This window comes from Cornus florida, unplaced genomic scaffold, assembly GCF_030987335.1.
Source record: "Cornus florida cultivar Cherokee Brave unplaced genomic scaffold, ASM3098733v1 CherokeeBrave_3.0.0_Hap2_Chr04, whole genome shotgun sequence".
Classification (NCBI taxonomy): Eukaryota; Viridiplantae; Streptophyta; class Magnoliopsida; order Cornales; family Cornaceae; genus Cornus; species Cornus florida.
The window spans coordinates 106,096,976-106,117,379 of record NW_026775574.1 but is presented as its reverse complement, the minus strand read 5'-3'; the positions used below and the strand labels follow the sequence as shown (position 1 = coordinate 106,117,379).

Here is a 20,404-nt window from a genome sequence, read left to right as displayed (position 1 = left end):
TCTTTTGCTACTAGGCGATGCAATAAGAGGCGAGTCATTGCTTCCTTAGCTCCCTTGCACATACCACATGGCCAACACCAATTGACTGCTATCTTAGGCCGCTTCTTCAAGTTGTCCATGGTCAGAATTTTCCACACTGCTTTCCATGCATATGCGATCTCTGAATCTCCTTGGAGTGCCTGAAAAACAAATTGACTGCAAATCCATCCTGCCTGGCTCCTCTCCAGCACTACATATCATTGGCCTCAATGTTCACTGGCTGTCGATAGATCAAATCAATTAAAGTTATAACCTCTTCCAATTCCCAATCCTGAACCGGCCTGGCAAACTGAAAATCCCATGTCACCGCTCTGTTAACATGACGATAACAGTTGGTCACCATGCTATTTTTGTCAATCGCCACCCTGAACAATCTAGGGAATACACGTGCAAGAGTTCTAGCATCCAACCATAATCTGATCCGCCTCCCACTATGCATCTTGAATCGTATGTGTTAGGTAATTCATCCCAACCCTTTCTTATGGATTCCACACACCCACAACGGCCGAGCCATGAACTTCCCCAGAACACCAACCACCCTACAACTCCCCAATCTTGCACTCAATGATCCTACTCCACAATTGATTCCTTTCTAAACCATATCTCTGCAATTATTTTCTCAACAAGGCCTAGTTAAACCACTTAAGATTCCCCCCTTCCCCCCCCCAATCAGCACCACATGCATGGGCTTGCACATCTTGGTCCAGGTAATTAAATGATACTTTTAACTCATATCCCATTCCACCCCCTTCCCCCCCACGCACAAAATATTCTTCTACAACTTCTCAGTCGTTTTCACCACGGATGAGGGTATTTGAAATAAAGATAAATTATGCATAGGGAGATTCAAAAGAGTACTCTTCATAAGGGTAAGCCGAACACTCTTAGATAGACTGGGTTAGTAAATAAAGACATGATAGCATGTGAATTGACCGAGGCTATGGCCTTCAATAGAGCGGAATGGAAACGAAGGATTCATGTAGCCGAGTCCAAGTAATTGGGAAAAAGGCTTGGTGATGGTGGTGATGGTTGTTTTTTGTTATAAAATTATCATCTTTTGCAAAATATCTATTGTGTTTGTTGCCTCATGAAATATATAATGTTTCTTGCAGATCGAGCTTAGGAGGGCATATAATTGTGAGATCATGCTTTCAAAAGTTAAAGTTCCTTTGCCTCATTTGATGGTAGGCTAAAGCTTCTGCATATATATATATATATATATATTGTTTTCCCTCCATTTGTGATTAAATGCTCCTTTGTAGTTTTAGTTAGAATTTGTTTCTTTGTAAGAGATAACTTAAAGGTTTATCTTTGAAGATGGCAATTAGTAATGTGATTATTTGTTTGAGTTAATGGATGACATGATTTTCTCTCACATGAATGTATATGTTACCAAATATTCTCCATCTCCATGGCATATTATTACACCTTGACACCCAACTGATAACATGTAGGATCCATGTGCCGGCAATTTTATGATCCATATTGAGTTTAACCTAATTATTGAATCCATGCTCTAAATGGTCTATTTGGGAAATTAAGAATTTTGTTTTTGAATTGAATGTTCTATGACTTGTGACTTAAATTGTATCAAAATCTTGTAGTTTAGTTTAGACCAAGTAAAACTATAGATAGTTATGTCAAACAGAAGAAATACAAGAGAAATAACTATAGGCTTGAATGAGCATAATTACTCATTCATAGCTCTGGTATTTATATACTAAAAGAGCACAAGGGTCAAGTGCAGTAAACACCCCTGAAGTATGCATACAGTGCATATTGCACCCCTCTCGTGCAAAAAACACCCCTAAACTATGACATTTGTGCAAATAGGTCCTCCTTACACATTTAGGATAAAATTGGACTAAATTGTCCTTAGTGACACATTTTATAAAATATAAAAAAAAAATTATATGATGTAAAATGACTAAAAAGTACCCACAACCCATCTTCTTCAACTCCAATACAATGAGGAAAAAAAAAATTGCCGAACCGGCACATCAAGACCCACCGGCGAAGCTTCACCATCATCTACGTACGGAGCACTTTCGGTTCGGACCGGATTTGACAACCATGGATGATGAAGTGTTGAACCAAATCATCAATTTCTCCTTTTTCTTATGATGAAAAGGAGACTGAAATAGATATAGGGTATTGGCATTGTTGAACGCTGCTTGATCAGTGAACTGTTGGGGTCGCGTAATATCAATGTTTGAGTTTTGTGAAAGGTCTTGAGAACACTATTGGGTTGCGCCAAAGATCTGCGGATTCAAAAGTGAGTCCACCACACTTTCAAAAGTGCGCTAGAACTGTTGCTGTCGCCGCCAGTACCTTCGGTGGCGTATCGCAACGGTAGCGATTACTTCACTGCGATCTGCAATCATCCTCTTCGTTGCTCTTGGCTGCCGCCTCCATTTATGTATATATATACATGACCGTATGTATGTATGTGAAAATTAGGACTTGTGGTTTGTAGAAAGAGAAAATATGGGGTTGGTGGCTATGGTGGTGGCAAATAGAGAGACAAATAGTGGCTGTTGTGGTGAAAGTTGCGGTGGTGGTGTGGAGGATGAAGATAGAGAATGGTTGTGACACGAATTTTGACGACGCGTTAGACCCATTTCCTCACCGATAAATTCATAGCTCACCGGCGTCAATCATCTTTGCGACTCTATTGGACGGTGAGATCATCCCCATCTTTGCGACCTTAATCCATCTTCTTCCCCAAATTCATTTTCTTCCCCAAATTCATCTTCTTCCCCATATATGTATATATATACATGACCGTATCCGTATGTATGTCTGTGAAAAATAGAGCTTGTGGTTTATAGAAAGAGAGAAAATATGGGGTATCCTATCATCACCCGTGCCACCGCCTCCGGGAACTACGCCGCCATGCTGTACGCCACGAACTAGCCACCGACTGCGCCAGAACTGTCGCTGCCGCCGGTACCTTCGGCGGCCCCAGAACTCGCCGTTGTCGTTCCACCATCTTCCTTGTAGCTATTGATCGCCATCATGCTTGGCGGCGTTGCTCGTCGAAAATTGTTAATGGACCATTACAGTAGCCTTCTGTGAAGAAAGGTGTAAGGAGAAAAAGGACGTTTGGTTACAGGTATTTCCTTATCCTAAACTAGTTTGAGATTGAATCGGTTCAAAGTTTGGTATGGGCATTTTTGGAAGAGTAAAAGGGTAAAATTGGCATTATAGTACTAATTTATATCAAATTTTTGATTGAGGGGTGTTTTCGCACAATGTGAAAAGAATAGGGGTGTTTTTTGCACACCTTTTTAAATAGGGGGTAAAAGTACTATGAAAAGTATATTTCAGGGGTGTTTTTTGCACTTACCTCGTTAATATTACAAGAAAGGAAACTAAATAACATCACTGCAGATTCTATGCCTAAATATATGCTTAAATAAAGTCAAATTCCATGATTCTAGGGTATTATATCTTGGCTAATACTCCCCTTCAAGTTGGTGTGTGGATATCTGAGACTCCCAACTTGTACAATGCATCCTCAAACACGGTCTTGATGATGCTTAGTAAGAATGTTTGCAAGCTGCTGAGAGGTAGTGACAAATGGAGTGCAAATCTGACTGGAAATGATCTTCTCTCGAATGAAGTGTTGGTTAACCTCTATATCCTTGGTCTTGTCATGCTGAACATAATTTGTTGCAGTCCTAATGGCAGACTTCTTGTTATAGGAAAGTGAAAATGAAAGTGACACTTCTTTCATCTACGTTTTTAGCCATTGCAACTCATACACTTCAAGAGCCATAGCCTTATACTTTGCCTTTGCACTCGATTGAGAGACAACATCTTGCTTATTACTGCGCCAGGTAACCAAGTTGCCACCAACAATAGTACAATAACCATAAGTTGACCTCTTGTCTGAAATTGATCATGCATAATCAACATTGTTTGGGTTTCAATCCATAATTGGCAATCAAAATACCACAGCTCGGACACCCCTTCAGCTAGTGAAGGATCCGATAACTGCATCAAGGTACCGGGTGCGAGGAGAGTGCATGAATTGACTCATGACACTTCTGACATAAGCACAATGTCAGCTTGAGGTCATGGATAGATAGATGAGTTTCCCAACAAGTCGTTAAAACCGTCCAACATTTAATAATAACTCCCCCTTACATCAGCCAACCGATGATTCTGGCCAATCGTGGTATTAGCTAGACAAGCGCCAAGCTAGCTAAAAGCAGAAAGCAAGTCAAAAGCATATTTCACTCAGTGATCAAAATGCTAGCCTTGGAGTGAGCCACCTTAATGCCCAAGAAGTATTGAAGGGGACCAATATCTTTAATTTCAAATTGGAGGCAAAGGTAGCTCTTAACCTTAGCAATCTTGGTAATGTCATCTCCGGTAAGAACAGTACACCCACATACACAAGAAGAGCAACTGTCTTACCGCCCGAATGACATAACAACAAAGTTTGATGAGTTGCACTTTGTTGGAAATCAAACTGGAGCATAGTAGTGCCAAAGTGATTAGACCAAGCTGGAGGAGACTGCTTGAGGAGGCCATACAGAGAGCAATAAAGACATCAGGAATGAGAAGGAGGGTGATATCCCATAAGGGGAACCATATACACCTCGTGTAAGTCACCATTTAGAAAGACATTTTTGACATCTAATTGAATTAGAGGCCAAGAACAAACTAAACAAGATTCCGCGATGGGAACTATTCTTGAGTCTGAGATGTAATTCGCTAACTATCCGGACCAAGCTTGATTGGCCGAACCTTTTGAATTCCACCCAAATAGAACTAATGTGACAGAACAAGCCATGATTAACTATAGGAATTGAATCACCAACCAGTTTCAATCTGATTCTCCCGCTAAACCAGAAACAAAGGCTTCATAGCAATGGAAAATAATACGCGGATGGTGTTCATCTTGGTAGCAGGGTCAAAAGTCTTCTGATAATCTATATGTATGGGTTTGAGGCAACCAATCAGGCCTTATAGCGAGCAACCGACCTGTCTGGATTATGCTTAACTGCAAATACCCAACAATAGGAAGCAGAACCATGTCTTATGTCTGAGTTTTCTCAACTGCATGCAGTTATTTAGTTATAGTGTCACGCTACTAAGGTTGTGCTAGTCATTTGCAACACAAAAAGGAAAAGGAACCGAGGCAACATAAACAAGAAAACTCTGATAGGAGGGTGAGAGAGCACAAATAGAAACAAAATTTGAAATAGGGCAAGTACAATAATGTTTACCCTTTCGAAGAGCAATACGACGATCATCAAGCGGAACAACAACTTGAGTAGGTGGAGCTCGTGCCTGAAGGGAAGTAGAAGCTCAAGCTTGTTGTTTGCAAGTGTAGACTTGTGAAAAGGAACAATTTCCCCTGTTGGAGGGGTATCATGAGGAGGAAAAGTAGAAGAGGAAACAAGAAAAGGTAGAGGAGTTGAAGGCGAAACGAGGTGATCATCAATTGTGTTCAATGGGAACCACCCACTCTAAAAACTAAATGAGCCACTATAGTATGGTGTATGCTAAAAAAAAGAGACATCCATGGATATAAACCGTCGGCGCCTAGGAGGATGGTAACACCTGTAACCTTTCTGATATCGAGAATAGCCCCAAAACACATAATGTCTTGGTGTCAAGCTTTGTATGAGTCTGCCCTAAGTGCTGAACAAAACACACACACCCAAAGACCCACGAGGGAATATAGAAAAGAGATTGATTGGGATGTAGGGTTGCAAAGTTAAGAACCATAGAAGGGTTCCTATTGATGATGTTGACAACTATAAGAACTGTATCTTTCCAAAATGACGGGAACATTTATGCCAATGCAGATTGCTCTGGCTAAGCAAAGAATTTGGTGATTCTTTCTCTCGTAACGACCATTCTGTTGAGGGATTTGAACATTAGACATCTGATGCTCAATTCCAAATTTTGTACATTACTGTTTTACCTCTCCATAAGTGTACTATGAACAGATTTGAATTTTTTAATGCCACGACCATACTGAGTTTGAATCATTTTCACAATTTTTAAAGATAGTGTACACCTCAGTTTTGGTCTTCATTAGATAGACCCATGCAACATGGCTATGATCATCAATAAGCCACATAAAATATCAAAATCCAAGATTAGAAGTAATTGGAGAAGGCCCCCACACATCTGAATGAACAAGATCTCCAAAGGCTGTGCAGCCTAGTGGTATCTCCTCTTCCTCCCAAAGGGGATGGTGAGGGTTTGATTGTGTGAGTTTGTTGCCATTGGAAAAAAAAAAAAAATGAACAAGATCAAAAAGTACTAAAGTAGTTTTATTACTACTAGTGGAATAATTTGAACAAACATGTTTAGTTTGGTGACATGTCTTACAGGATAAATCTGAGATTGCCACATTACTAAATAAAGAAGGAAACAAATGTTTTAAATAACCAAAAGAAATATGTCCTAAATGCAAGTGCCAGCGCATATGTTAGGCTTTATTAGATGATATAGAACTAGAAGAGGAAACTGAATATGCTTAAGGTAACAAAGGAGTTTCCAACACGTATAGGCCGTTCACTTCACGCTCACTACCAATCGTTTGCTTCAATATGAGATCCTGAAAAACACAGTGAGATGAAAAGAATGTTACACTATAATTTAATTGTTTAGTAACGCTGCTAACAAAAATAAGATTAGTAGTAAGTTGTGGAACATGAAGTGTATTTGACCAAGTAAACGGAGAACATGAAGTGTATTTGAAGTGTATATGTGACCCTTCACAGCAATGGAAGACAGAGAGCCATCCGTGAGGTGTGCCTTGTGATGTCTAGAGCAATTACTATAAGAGTTCCTCAGTCGGCTAACTAGACTTTCCTCGTTTGTCACGGCTTGGCTTGGGTTTTCCTCGGAGTTTAAAGCATTAGAATGAGTAAGTTGGCATAACTGCAAGCAGCAACTTCAAGGAGTACATACCAGTCGTATTGTATTTTTTTTTTGATAAGTAATAATAAATTAAAAAAGGCGTTCAAATGACGAACGCGTCCCTTAAACATTAGAGGAATCGGGGTCTAAGGCCCCAAAGAATCCAGAAAAGTAATTAAAACATCAAAAGAAGAGCAAGAACTCCTCTTCACATAACTAAAGAGAGAGCGAATAATAACAAGTTTCAGTGTCGCCGTAGATGACTCCTTCCCTTCAAACATTCTACTATTTCTCTCATTCCAGATGGACCACCAGACGTAATGTGGGACATTTCTCCAATAATCGCGCACACCCCTGCTCACGCGACATCCTCTCCAAGCATGAATCAAATCCTTAGTAGAACGTGGCATTACCCAACACATGCCAAACAGTCTAAGAATAAGATTCCAACAATCGTACGCCACAGGGCAATGCATTAGAAGATGATTAACAAATTCCCCATCTTGCTTGCAAAGGCAGCACCAATTAACAATACAATTTCCCCTCTTCCTCAAATTATCAATCGTCAGAATTTGATCCCACACAGCTGTCCACACAAAGAATGCCACCTTAGTAGGTGCCGAAGAGCGCTATATAGTTTTCCAAGGGAAGTCAAAGCTAACAAAATTAGACAGACATAAGAACAAGGATCTTACTTCAAAATGACCGTGAGAAGAGGGAATCCTTATCAAATTGTCATGCCCCCTACCAATTCCTTCCTGCCGATACAATTGGTCCAGAAAAATACTCACCTCGTTCAACTCCCAGTCTTGAAATGACCGCCTAAAGTGCACATTCCACGTAATTCCACTATTATCAAGCCGATAACAGTTAACCACGTAGGCATGTTTGTCAACTGCAATACTATATAATCTGGGAAATGTGCGAAATAATGGTTGATCCCCACACCAAAGATCTTCCCAAAAACGGACGCATCTACCATCACGAACTTTGAATCTAATATGAGAAGAAAAAGCATCCCATCCCTTCTGAATGGATTTCCATGCCCCAACTCCTCCCGTAATAGAAACCAGGCGTGTAGTCCAACCGCCAACGTCTTCCCCATATCGACAAGATACTAACCTTCGCCAAAGACGATGCCTTTCCTTCCCGAATCTCCACAAATCAATCGTCTAATAGCAAGACCACCCAACTTCATAGGCTTGCAAACTCGCTCACATCTGACAAGGTGATTAAAAGGAATCAATTGTCTAATACCACGACCACCCAACTTCATACCAGTCGTATTGTTTGAAGCACCAGAATCAATGATCCATGGTGCCAAAGATGTAAATATACTATGTGCAAATGCAATAGAACTTAAGTGGGCATAAGTGGAGGTTGGTTGGGAAGATGCCTCCATTTGACTGTTTGAACTTGTCCAAATCAAGCCTGAGTCAAGTTAACTTGTGGCAGTGGATGAAGAAGCAGAGTAGTCAAGAGTCGACAAAGAGTCTGACTTTGTAACAGAATGCACAAAGGATTGAGGCTACTGTTGCTTTTGTTGCGGTGGGCGTCCATTTAGTGCAACGAGATTTGATGTGACCAAACTTCTCGCAATGGTCACACCACACATTATTGCGAGAAGCGTTAGGAACAAGAATTGCCAGAACATAATGATTAGCAGGAGCAACACCTAAAGGATGAGTCCGATTGCTCTCATCTTACAACACACGAGCATGCATCCTCTTAAGTTGGGTATGAAGACAAGCCCAACAAAAGAACACCAGCATACTCAAACTCATTGTTAAATCTGGCAAGAAACTGAAACACCTGATTCTTTTCCACAATTCCCGCATATAAAATTGCAATCTTTGGATCCGTCCAAGAGTGGAAGGGATTATAATAAGTCATCTCCTCCCAAATGGCATGTAGCCTGGCGATGTAACTTGAATCTGTCATGTCACCACGAGTAATCAATCCTGGTGATATCTCGCCCCAACCGAAAAATCCCTACATTATTCTGCCTTCGAGAATACGTGTGTTGTAATGTTACGATTTTCATAAACAAATAGCCAATGTTTATGTCTGGCCGCATTGAATTGACTTGCTGAGATATAACCATGCCGTTATATGCAAACCACTATGGATACGTCTTATCTAAATCAGTTGGCTCGTTCTCAGAACTAGTAATATAACCAATCTTTCGAATCTCCACTCCATCAGTCAGTAGTAAATAACTATTTAATTACTTATCAAAAAAAAAAAAATATTACCAATCTTGCCTTTCCCACCAATGAACATTCTAGCAGACTGTGCCCAAATCAAATAGTTAAAACCATCCAACTTCGCTATAGTGATCTGAAGTCCTAGATTCTTTGATGAGTTGGTGGGAAAAATTGCACCACCACCCATAGAACTTGAGCCGTGAGAATTAACGGTGGAGGACTCTAAAGCTACCATACTCTGTAACTTGACAATAAACAACTCCAAAACACCACAAATCTTGTCAACTAATCAAAGTTTCAGTCCATAAACAATTAACAATGTCTCCTTAGACCATTCTCAAAAAGTCCAAATAGAGACTTTTTTTAGGTGCACTACCCACTTATATATAGCCAGTTAGTCTTCTCCTTAATGTTCAGAACCCAACCCTACCCTAGAAGAAAAAAAAAAAAAAATTTGTCAAAAACTTAGAAATACTTGCTTTCGATCATAAAACAAACAACTCACACGACCATGTGTAGGTAGGGTGTCGCAAACAACCTAGGGTGTTTGTTGCACTAGCCGCAAGGGCCCTTGTGCAGACCATGTGGCCTTGTGCTGGTTGCGAAAAGGACTTAGGTGTCCTTCACATAAGCTGAAAGGCTGCTGGAGGTTGTGAAAAGGTGATGGCTCTGATACCAAGAAGAAATATAAGAGAAATATGTAAAGGCTTGAATGAGAAAAATCACTTATTCACAGTTCTGGTATTTATATACTAAAAGAGTGCGTGTTAATATTACAAGAAAGGAAACTCAAATTCATTGCAAATTATATGCCTAAATATATGTGTAAATAAAGTCAAATTGGATGATTTAAAGCTACCATATTTCGGTTAACACAAACTTATCAAAAAAAAAAAAAAATTCGGTTAACACAAACGAATTATTATATTAAAATTAGAAAATGTGTGAATTCGAAAAGGTTTTAAAATTCCTTGTGGTTATTGCCCTTCAGATGCTATTGATTTGACAAAAACATGAAATGACGCCAATTCATAGCATCCTTGAAATTTTGTCCTTCCATAATTTGGTTTAATGCAATATGTTGTATTTTTATTTGGGTAGCAATTATGGTATGGGGAGGTGAAGATGTCATAGGAATAATAATAAAAGTTGTTATTAATGCTGTCTTGAAAGCTTAAAGGTCTTTCTAGAAAATTAAGTGTCATTAACAGTTGTATTATACAATGGACGACCCTTTTTATTTGTTTTAACACGTCTTAATCAATACAACTTTGAGATATTATCATATTATTAACTTTTGCTCAAGCTTTTCCCAGATTTCCCGGGATATCTGGCTCCAACGGTGATTGAATTGGTTCTAGTCTTTTACTGCTGCAAGAGGACTTTGTTTTTCTTTCTGTTTGATGCATCCACCACTAATACCAACCACAAAATCATACACTGGTTCCTTTTAAATCAATTTGAAATTTGACAGTGTCATTCAAACAATCTGCCCGAAATCCTTGATAATAGTCAAGCTTCTTTCATAGACTATTAAGTTCAGTATAGTACTCAACGTATCATGGATATTTATCCTTAGTTCATAAACCTGAGCTTCATTCCCAATCTGCAAATAAGTTTGTGCAACAACCATCCAAATGGCATGAGCAGTATCAAGGAGAAGATAACCATGGCTGGTATGTTGTTGCATACAATGAAGCAGTCAAATCATCACTAAGGAGTTTTATGAGAACCATTATCATAAGGCGAGTCTGATGGTTTCAGTTGTTATTCACTCCTGTCAAATGGCCATATAAGCCATGAGCCTTAAGTGATAGCAAGCATGACTGTAAACAAACCAAATAATTGTTGCATCCGTTTTCACTGGGTTCATCTGAAGAGGGGTTTTATCCAAGATTCCCTTCATAGCTCAATACACCTCCACTTAAGGAAGCATCCATAGTTGGCTAGGTCCTTGTCGAAATATTAGAGGTGTTGAAATTGAAGAGAGAAATATAAAATGAAGAACACAAATATATAACATGGTTCAGCCACTAGGGCTTACATCCACGCCACACAAATCCCAAATGGCTATCTTTCTTTCATTACATTCTCTCTTGATTTTGTTTACAATAACCACCTCTATTTATAGTTGAATTGTGGAAGACTTGTAATAAAGGAATTAAATAGAAAGTCAAATATAAATATGGAAATAGCTTGTTGCCAAAGTATAGCAACATTAACATTCTGTCAAGGAGTGATTTAAAGGCTTAAATCACTCTTATAATTATTCTCCAGCACACCCCTTCAAGTTGGTACACGGGGATTTAACTCAATTGTCCAACTTGAAATTAAATTTGAAATTGTCGAGAGTTTGAAATGAGTAAATTTGAGATGAGTTGATTCGGAGATCCGATACAAATTGATCCGAAGATCGGAGATGAGACGAGTTGATCCGAAGATCCGAGACGAGTAGAGTATAGAGTAGGGTATGATAAACTTTGCTTTGATACCATGTTTAAATTGAAGAGAGAAATATAAAATGAAGAACACAAAGATATATTGTGGTTCAGCCACTAGGGCTTACATCCACGACACACAAATCCCAAATGGCTACATCTCTTTCATTACATTCTCTCACAATAACCACCTCTATTTATAAGTGAATTGGGGAAGACTTGTAATAAAGAAATTACACAGAAAGTTAAATATAAATAAGGAAACAGTTTGTTGCCCAAGTATTGCAACATTAACATTCTGTCAAGGAATGATTTAAGGGCTTAAATCACTCCTATAATTATTCTCCAACAAGAGGGAAGGTATTCGATTATTGAAATCAATGCTGCATTGCCCTTTTGTCTTTTTTACAGATCCTAACTCCACATATATGCTGTACAGGTGCATTTTTCATCCATTTTTCTTTAATTGTTCCTTCGGTACATATGTTTTACAGAGTTCAGTCCTTGCCTTGGATGATTTGGCATTGGATGTTGATCAGGTTGATAATCTTATAAAGTTCTGTCCAACAAAAGAAGAAATGGAACTTCTCAAGGCAAGGACATTCCATTTTTGAGTATTTATTGTTTGTCTGGAATCTTTCATAATCTTGTCTATAATGGCGGGAGTTTTATTATCATCTCACCAAATATTCTAAATCTAAAGAATCCTATGGTTGATTATGATATTTATATATAAGTTTCTCTAGCTTTTGAGTTATAACTGTTCTTCTGTGTTCAGAATTTCAATGGTGACAAGGAGAACTTAGGAAAATGTGAACAGGTTAGCAAGTTCCTTCATCTTCATTTTTCACTCTTCTTTTTTATTTTTATTTTCTATATATATATATTTTCTATTTTAGTTATTGTTTGGTTAGACATGGTTGCACCACGGCTCACTGAGTGAATACTTTTCACCATCAACTTATGATTATGGCTTGCTATGCGATTAATTGATCTCTTGGCCATGCAATTAATATTTGTAGAAGACAATATTCTAATTAGCATCTGTAAGTTGTTACTCAGTTTGTCTTGGGCCCATCATTGCAATTGAAGTCTTAGTCCTGACTTACTAGTTGACTTCCTTGTATGGTTTGGGAGGATCACTCCATACGTACCTTAAGTCTCCTATCATAAATTATTATTTATTTATTTAATTTTCTAAAATTTTCACTAATTAATGTTCCTTCAAAACTTTTATGACAGTTCTTTTTGGAGTTGATGAAAGTGCCACGGGTCGAGTCCAAGCTAAGAGTCTTCTCATTTAAAATTCAATTTCGTTCACAGGTTGGAGGCCAATACAGCTCATCGTATTGTTTTGCTCTGTTCTATGTTATTATTACCAATCTGGCCTGTTCATTCACAATAATTTTTAATTATTTATTTATTTTTATTTCAGGTTTCTGACCTCAGAAATAATTTGAATCTTGTAAATTCTGTAGCTGAAGAGGTAATCTATTTTGCCATTTTGCTTCCTCTGGTTTCTTATAAAGAATTTCTTTGAAGATAATCTCTTTAAACCTTTTGAACAAATGTGCTTATTAGATCAGGAATTCGGCCAAGTTGAAAAAAATCATGCAGACTATTCTTTCACTGGGTAACGCTTTGAACCATGGAACTGCAAGGGGTGAGTAGAAGTTTGTCCTCTTCAAATGTATTGTCCATGATTTTGATCAGACATGTTAAGTATCATTGCATATAAGTTTTTTATGCTACAGTTAAGGATAACCTTTTATCTCACCTTGAAATATAATTTATTACTCAAAGTACCTGTTTGGCTCAACCAGAAAAAGAAAGTAGTAGAAAAACTTGGCCAGCTCTACACCATATGATTGGTGTAAAGTGAAAAAAAAAAAAAAAACAATTAACATTTAGAATCCCCAACATGATAGAGCTTAGCTAGGTCTTTACTGGGCCCACAATGTTGTTACAATGCCAAAATAAGACTTTGTGCTTTGAGATTAGAACTTCCATGCCTTCCACAAACCTATCGAATAACGATACCTGTTTCTTCATTTGGTGCATCATAGCGAAACTTGGATCTGCTGCACATTGCTGCAATTTGATATGCAAAGCAACCTATATGCTCAAATCTTCTTAGGAATTGAGTCTAATATATCCATTTGTTGGAAATAAATTTTATGGTTACTCCAATCAAATACCTGTGTTGGTGTAATCTCAGCCAATTCTGTGTGCGCGTGTGTGCACAAGCGATACACGCTTTTCCGGAGATGCCATGTTTTTTTTGCTACACATTTTTTGTTGCCTTGTTTTGATTCTTTAATAATGTCATAACTTGATGCCTGTAGGTTCTGCCATTGGATTTCGGTTAGACAGTCTTCTTAAACTCACTGATACACGAGCCCGAAACAACAAGATGACTCTCATGCACTATCTTTGTAAGGTACATAATCTTTGATTTTTCTGATCCTTATTATCTGCCAATTTTGTTATTGTCCTGTAGTACACCAAATATTTAGCACACCAAATTTAAAATCCATTACACAAAGGGTATGTCAACCGTGTTGAATGGAATCAGAGTTCATATCATTTGAAAGTTTTCTTTTTTTAAAATTCAAGTGTACTTATGTCAAATATTCTTGTGGGCACTCCGTGCATACTCCAATAATGAATACGTTGGTCAAAGCCATTAGCTATTAGAATAATGCAACAGATGTTGTTAGGTTAATGCGAAGTAAGGTTCCATGCTATACGTGCATAAACTTTCAGCCTTTCTATTGAGTGACTAAAAGGTGTAAAGATATTAAATAGCGTGTGATTGATATTTTGGTCCTTGAAGTTTATGAAAATTGAGCCCACTTTTAGAGGCATTGAAATTTAAACCTGGCTATTTAAATTGAAGTTCAATGTTGTGATTATTGACTACCCATACCTAAGGGGGCTTTTCCTTTTCTGTGGGGAACAAGATGGAATTATGAAAAAGGAAATAAAATGTGAAAGGAGCTCTTCTCAAGAATGAAGGACGAAAGGTAATATGTGGCGACCTTGTGGGCGGGTATGTGTGGGCGGGTGCGAGGTACTAGCAGGCTACGGGTGCTCAATCCCACTTTGCCTGGGTGTGGAAAAGGTGAAGTGCTTATATGTGTTAGTGCTATCTCCAAATGGCATGCGACCTTTTGGGGGTAAAACCCAACAACAAAACCGTGCAGGTTTGAGCCCAAAGCGGACAATATCATACCATGTGGTGGAGTGGGCTGTTACATAACAACCCATAGAAAAAGTTTAGCATCAGCTAAAACAAGTATAAGGAGTTGGGACCCTTTTTTTCCGGTTGCGGCCCTCACGGGTGGAGGATGGGGGCTTCCATAAGAGCAAAAAAATAGCAATAGAGGTACCACCCCACTTGAGAATTGAACCTCTGTAATCCGTATTAGCTATCTTTGTGCCACTTGTTGATGGTAATGAGAGCTTGATGACTTTCTTTGGATGATTGACTTTAGCTGTGTGGGGAAAATGATCAATATCAAGCAGACAAGCACTGATATATGCACCTTATTGGGTATCATATCTTACTGTATTCTTTATATGGAAAAATGACTGTTACCCAGTACCGATGCTGCCAACAAGGGGAGTTGGAAAGAGTATACTAGGTATTGACCATAACATTTGCTATTATTTGTACTTATCAAAAAAAAAAAAATTTGCTATTAGTTGTATACAGTGGCTGCCCTCAGACTTGAATTGATATTCTAACACTTGAGATCCCGAGCTTTTATCATTGCACCAAGTAATGGCACCTTATGATTTGTATGGTAATTTTAATATTTTGACTGAACTGAAGAATAAAAAAACTATGAATATCTTCTACTTGGGAAATGAAATAATTAACAAGCAATGTTTACTGCCATGACAATTTGTGCAGCCAATATTCATTTTATTTCACATCTACTGTTGAGAATTACGATTTATTTGTAAAAAAGTTTCTGGTTATATAATTGTATCCCACAGTTATTTGTATGTCTAATTAGTTCCAAGGTCAAACTTTCTTTTTTTGGTTCTAAGGACAAATTTTCAAATTCCTTGCTTGTAAATGTCATTTTCAGGGGCAAGTTTTCTACATCCCAATAAATATTAAGGAAGTGCAATAATTTTTTTTGATAAGTAAGGAAGTACAATAATTAGGCCCTCTAAAGAGAGATGAACAATATAAACATTTGGTCCAATTGAAGAATAAAAGAGTTATGCAAAGAATGCCTGTTATGTGTGAAATGAGATAAGTTACAACCAATGATTTCTCCATGATAAGTTGTGGGTCCGATTTTCATTGTATTTCACATCTACTGTTGATAATTACTATTTATTCATAAAAATGTTTCATTTTTATTTTTTTAGTAAAAAAGAAAAAAAGAAAAAATACTATTGACCCTAAACCTTTTAAAACAAAAACAGACCTGTACCAACTATATTTAAACCTAAAATTAACATAAACTAAGACTTGTTTCAACCCTAAACTTGATTGCACAAGGTCCATGACGTGCTATATATTATATTTTTGACTTGTCCCTTTTCTTCTTAGCATGCCTTGATTCAAACAGTATCTTCATAAGAATTTTGAGGGTAAAAGATCTCTTAGCCCACAAAAGATGTGGATTTTTTTCGTGCTAGTTTCCTATGCTGTAGAGAGAGAAAACTGAGTAGTTCTAATGGTTGGTTCATTGTTAACACTCTAGAGAAGGAAAAAGAAAGAGTACATGGAGAAACCTTATTTACGCTACTATTTTCCTTTCCAAATATAGTCACTACTATTTGTTCAAAACTTTTCTTGACAAATTGTAGGTGCTTGCGGAAAAGCTACCAGAACTTCTAGATTTCCCGAAAGATCTTGTGAGTTTGGAAGCTTCAACAAAGGTATTCATTTTTTATGCATTTTTATGGAAACAATAGAATTTCTTTTACACAATTAGCATATGTTGAGTTAAATGATTGCTTACCATGCAGATACAACTGAAATATTTGGCAGAGGAAATGCAAGCCATTAGCAAGGGGCTAGAGAAAGTTGTACAGGAACTAACTGCCTCAGAAAATGATGGTCCCGTGTCTGAAAATTTTTGCAAGGTAAACTGTGTGAGTTGGCAAAAAAATGTATTATACATATGGATGAAGTTTCTCTATATCAGTTCTGTGCTTGAATTTTCAAATTTGCAACATGATGTGGATGTCATTTATGTATGGTAAATAATAACCTCCATATCTGCATGGGTGGACAATCTGCACCTGAATCCATTTATGCCAGACTTCTTAGGGTGTTTTTTTCTATTGACATGTATGGAATTGTTATACTTATCGTAATATTATGCCATAATATTGGTCTGTAGATCTAGTGAATTTCTGTAATTTGTGAACATAATAAATTTATGTGTGTGTCTTGAACTGCAAAGTAGACAGCTTGGTTGATAACCTTTTACAGTTGCGTTTTTCATTTTTTTTTTTTACCTTAATGTTTTTCATTTTCATTTATGTTTATTTTATTCTTGTGATGTAAGACTTAAGATTATATTCGTTCATTTAATTTTATGCAAACTAATAGATCACATCTAGAACATTTCTTTTAGTGCACTTTTCAATTTGTAATACTATGTACCTATTATTTTATGCATGCACAAATGGGTCATCTACCAAATAGATTTGTGTAGCATAATAAGACATATAATACCATGGTTAACTGTGAATTGGTGGGAGTTTCTACTTTTTTACATACACCCAAAATCGATTATATAAAAAGAATATTAAAATTTAAAGTATTTTAGAAACAAATATGGCATGTTTTCAGTGGATATAAGTACCTGTGAAAGGTCATGTTTTTACCATGACAATAAACTCTCTCTCTCTCTCTCTGTGAATTCAACCTTTGTCTCAATTATTTGGAGTCAGTTACATGAATGATGTGTTGAGCGAGAGAGAATTATAGAGAGAGAGAGAGAGACATAATATTTGGGGGTATACTCAATAAAGAGAACCCTACAGAATTATACATATACATACATACATATATATATATATATATATATATATATATATATATATTTACAAGTAGACCCCAAACTCTATGACTAGTTATAATATTACCCAACACTTCCCCTCAAGCTGGAGCATAGATATCTATCATTACCAGCTTCTTACATAATTTCGAAAATTGAGACTTTCCCAATGCCTTGGTAAATACATCACCTAACTGATCTTTGGATCTCACATAAGTAGTAGCTATTCTTTTTCTGATCACCAATTCTCTCACAAAGTGACAATCTACCTCTATATATTTAGTTCTCTCATGAAACACTGGATTACTAGCAATGTACATAGCAGCCTGATTATCACAAATCATTCTCAATAGGCTTGCCGTTGGAAAAACCCGTCTCTTGTAAAAGAGATTTTACCCATATATAGTTTTCATTTTGACTTTATAGGTGTTCCTCAATCAAACAATATGTCCAAAGGAACCCGCCTATTTATTCATTTTGATTTATAGGTGTACGGAAGGTCTAGTCATTTCCTAAATTTTTATTTATTATTTTAATATTTTGTTATATTAGCATTTTGTAATTAGGAAAATACTAAATAGGTTATTAAATGGGTCGTTTCATGTCATTGGTTATACAACCTATATAAAATTAAGAAGCTTGCACCCTTGTCTGGACATGACACAAACACGACCCTTTAACACGATTTGCACCCTAGTCTTAAATAGGTTATTAAACTTATTCAGTTTGTTTTCATATTCTTGAGTACATTTTTTTCTTTTTACCTTGGATACCCTGGCCCCACAGAAGTATTTATTATCGTTAATCTCCATAAGGTTACTATGTTCTTCAAAACCTAAGTGTCCTATTTGATTTCCATTCTACAGCTTGTAAAAGTATTCTTTGTTCTCTGCATCTTTCTTGTAGACCTTTAGATCCTCACCTTTTATACGCTTAACATAATTAAAATTTGTAGCTTTTGGGCCCTTAACTTTAATGGTTTGTATGTATTCTTTTCCTTCTTTGCACCTTTTTTTTTTTTTTTTTGATAAGTAGGATATCATTAAAGGCGCTCAAAAAGGGGAGCAAACCCAAAAGAATAAAAAGGATGCCCAAAGCGACACTAAAGTTTCTAGCTATACACAAAATCCAAAAGATCCCACATAGATTTACAATTTTGCCCATAAACCCAAAAAAATAAAGTAAACATTATATTGTATTTGAGAGACCAAATTGGAGATTCCTCTCCCTCAAAAGATCTCCTATTTCTCTCGCTTCACAAGCCCCACCATAAACAATAGGGAGTGAGATGCATCTACAAATTAATTACTAAGGTTTTGGCTTTGAGATTGAGGGAGGTGTTGGACAGGATCAATTCGGACTCTCAAAATGCTTTTGTTGGGGGGCGTCAGATTTTGGATTCAGTTCTCTTATTGCTAACGAATGTGCTAGGTTGTGTAGTGGGGTTCCAGGGTCTTATGCAAACTGGACATTGAGAAGGCTTATGATCACGTTAGTTGAAGCTTTCTTCTCTCTTCTTGAGAGCATGGGTTCTGGGAAGAGATGGAGGAAATGGATTGAGTTTTGCATTTCTAGTGCTAGATTTTTGGTCCTCGTCAATGGTGCTCTAACAAGTTTTTTTGGCAGCTCGAGGGGTTGAGACAAGGGGACCCATTGTTCCCCTTTCTTTTCCTAGTTGTGATGGAGAGTCTTAGTAGAATGATGGCAAGGGCTATGGATCTAGGTTTTTTTGAGAGGCTTCAGGGTGGGAAGAGATGTCACTAGCCGGTTGGAAATTTCACATTTGATGTTTGCTGATGACAGCTTGGTTTTCTGTGACGCTGATGATTCCCAGATGAGATTCTTGAGATGTATTTTGATTTGGTTTTTGTTGTCTCTGGTTTAAAGGTGAACATGGGGATGTTCCTCAAATCTCAACTTTAGCCAACACTTTGCGTTGCAGTATTGGTTCTTTTCCCTCTGGGACTGCCTCTTGGGGTTCCATCTAGGAGAGTGGGTAACTGGGACTCGGTGGTTGAGAGATTTGAGAAGAGGCTAGCAGGTTGGAAGAAGCAGTATTTGTCTAAAGGTGGGAGGGTCACTTTGATGAAAAACACTCTATCGCGTCTTCCTACTTATTTCCTATTGATCTTCCAAATTCCCTGTAGTGTGGCTGAGATAATTGAGAGGTTATAACGGATTTTCTATGGGAAGGTAAGGGGGAAGAGTTTAAGTTTCATTTGGTTAGATGGGAGCGTGTCTGCACTTCGATCCAGAAGGGAGGTTTGGGTATTAGAAGATTGGTGCCATTCAATAGGGCCTTAATGGGGAAATGGCTTTGGAGATTTGGGATTGAGAGGCATAGATTATGGCGGAGGGTGGTTATGAGCAAATATGGGGAGTAGAGAGGGGGCTGGTGTTCTTTGGAGGTGAGACTACCAAGTAGTTAGGGTATGGAAATTTATTCGGAAGGGATGGGATGATTTCTCTAAACATATCAGGTTTCATGTTCAGGATGGCAGGGGAATCCGCTTCTGGGAGGAAATTTGGTGTGGCGATTGTTCTCTTTCGCACACTTTCCCTGGACTTTTCCGGATTGCTTCTAATCGTCAAGCTATGGTGGTCGACTGCTATCGCCTTGATAGTGGGAGAACAGTATGGGATGTTCGATTCTTGAGGCATTTTCAGGATTGGGAAATTGAGGATGTTTGTGGTTTTTTGGAGCTCCTGTATTGACCGGAAATTAGGGGTGATGTCTCTGACTCTTGGGTGTGGCTTCCTTCTTGTCAGGGGCGCTTTGATGTTAGATCTCTTT

At 37.7% G+C, this 20,404-nt stretch overlaps 1 protein-coding gene across 1 annotated transcript in view; it reads left to right on the top strand.

Moving 5' to 3' along the window:
* The window catches only part of LOC132304531 (formin-like protein 18), a 38,330-nt gene that overhangs the window by 6,814 nt on the left and 11,112 nt on the right, over positions 1-20,404 (top strand). The window contains exons 6-14 of the mRNA XM_059802258.1: positions 1,152-1,223; positions 12,070-12,168; positions 12,354-12,395; positions 12,818-12,898; positions 13,011-13,061; positions 13,157-13,238; positions 13,921-14,015; positions 16,409-16,480; positions 16,571-16,687. Of these exons, the coding sequence (XP_059658241.1) occupies positions 1,152-1,223; positions 12,070-12,168; positions 12,354-12,395; positions 12,818-12,898; positions 13,011-13,061; positions 13,157-13,238; positions 13,921-14,015; positions 16,409-16,480; positions 16,571-16,687 (711 nt within the window). The remainder of the gene's footprint in view (positions 1-1,151; positions 1,224-12,069; positions 12,169-12,353; positions 12,396-12,817; positions 12,899-13,010; positions 13,062-13,156; positions 13,239-13,920; positions 14,016-16,408; positions 16,481-16,570; positions 16,688-20,404) is intronic.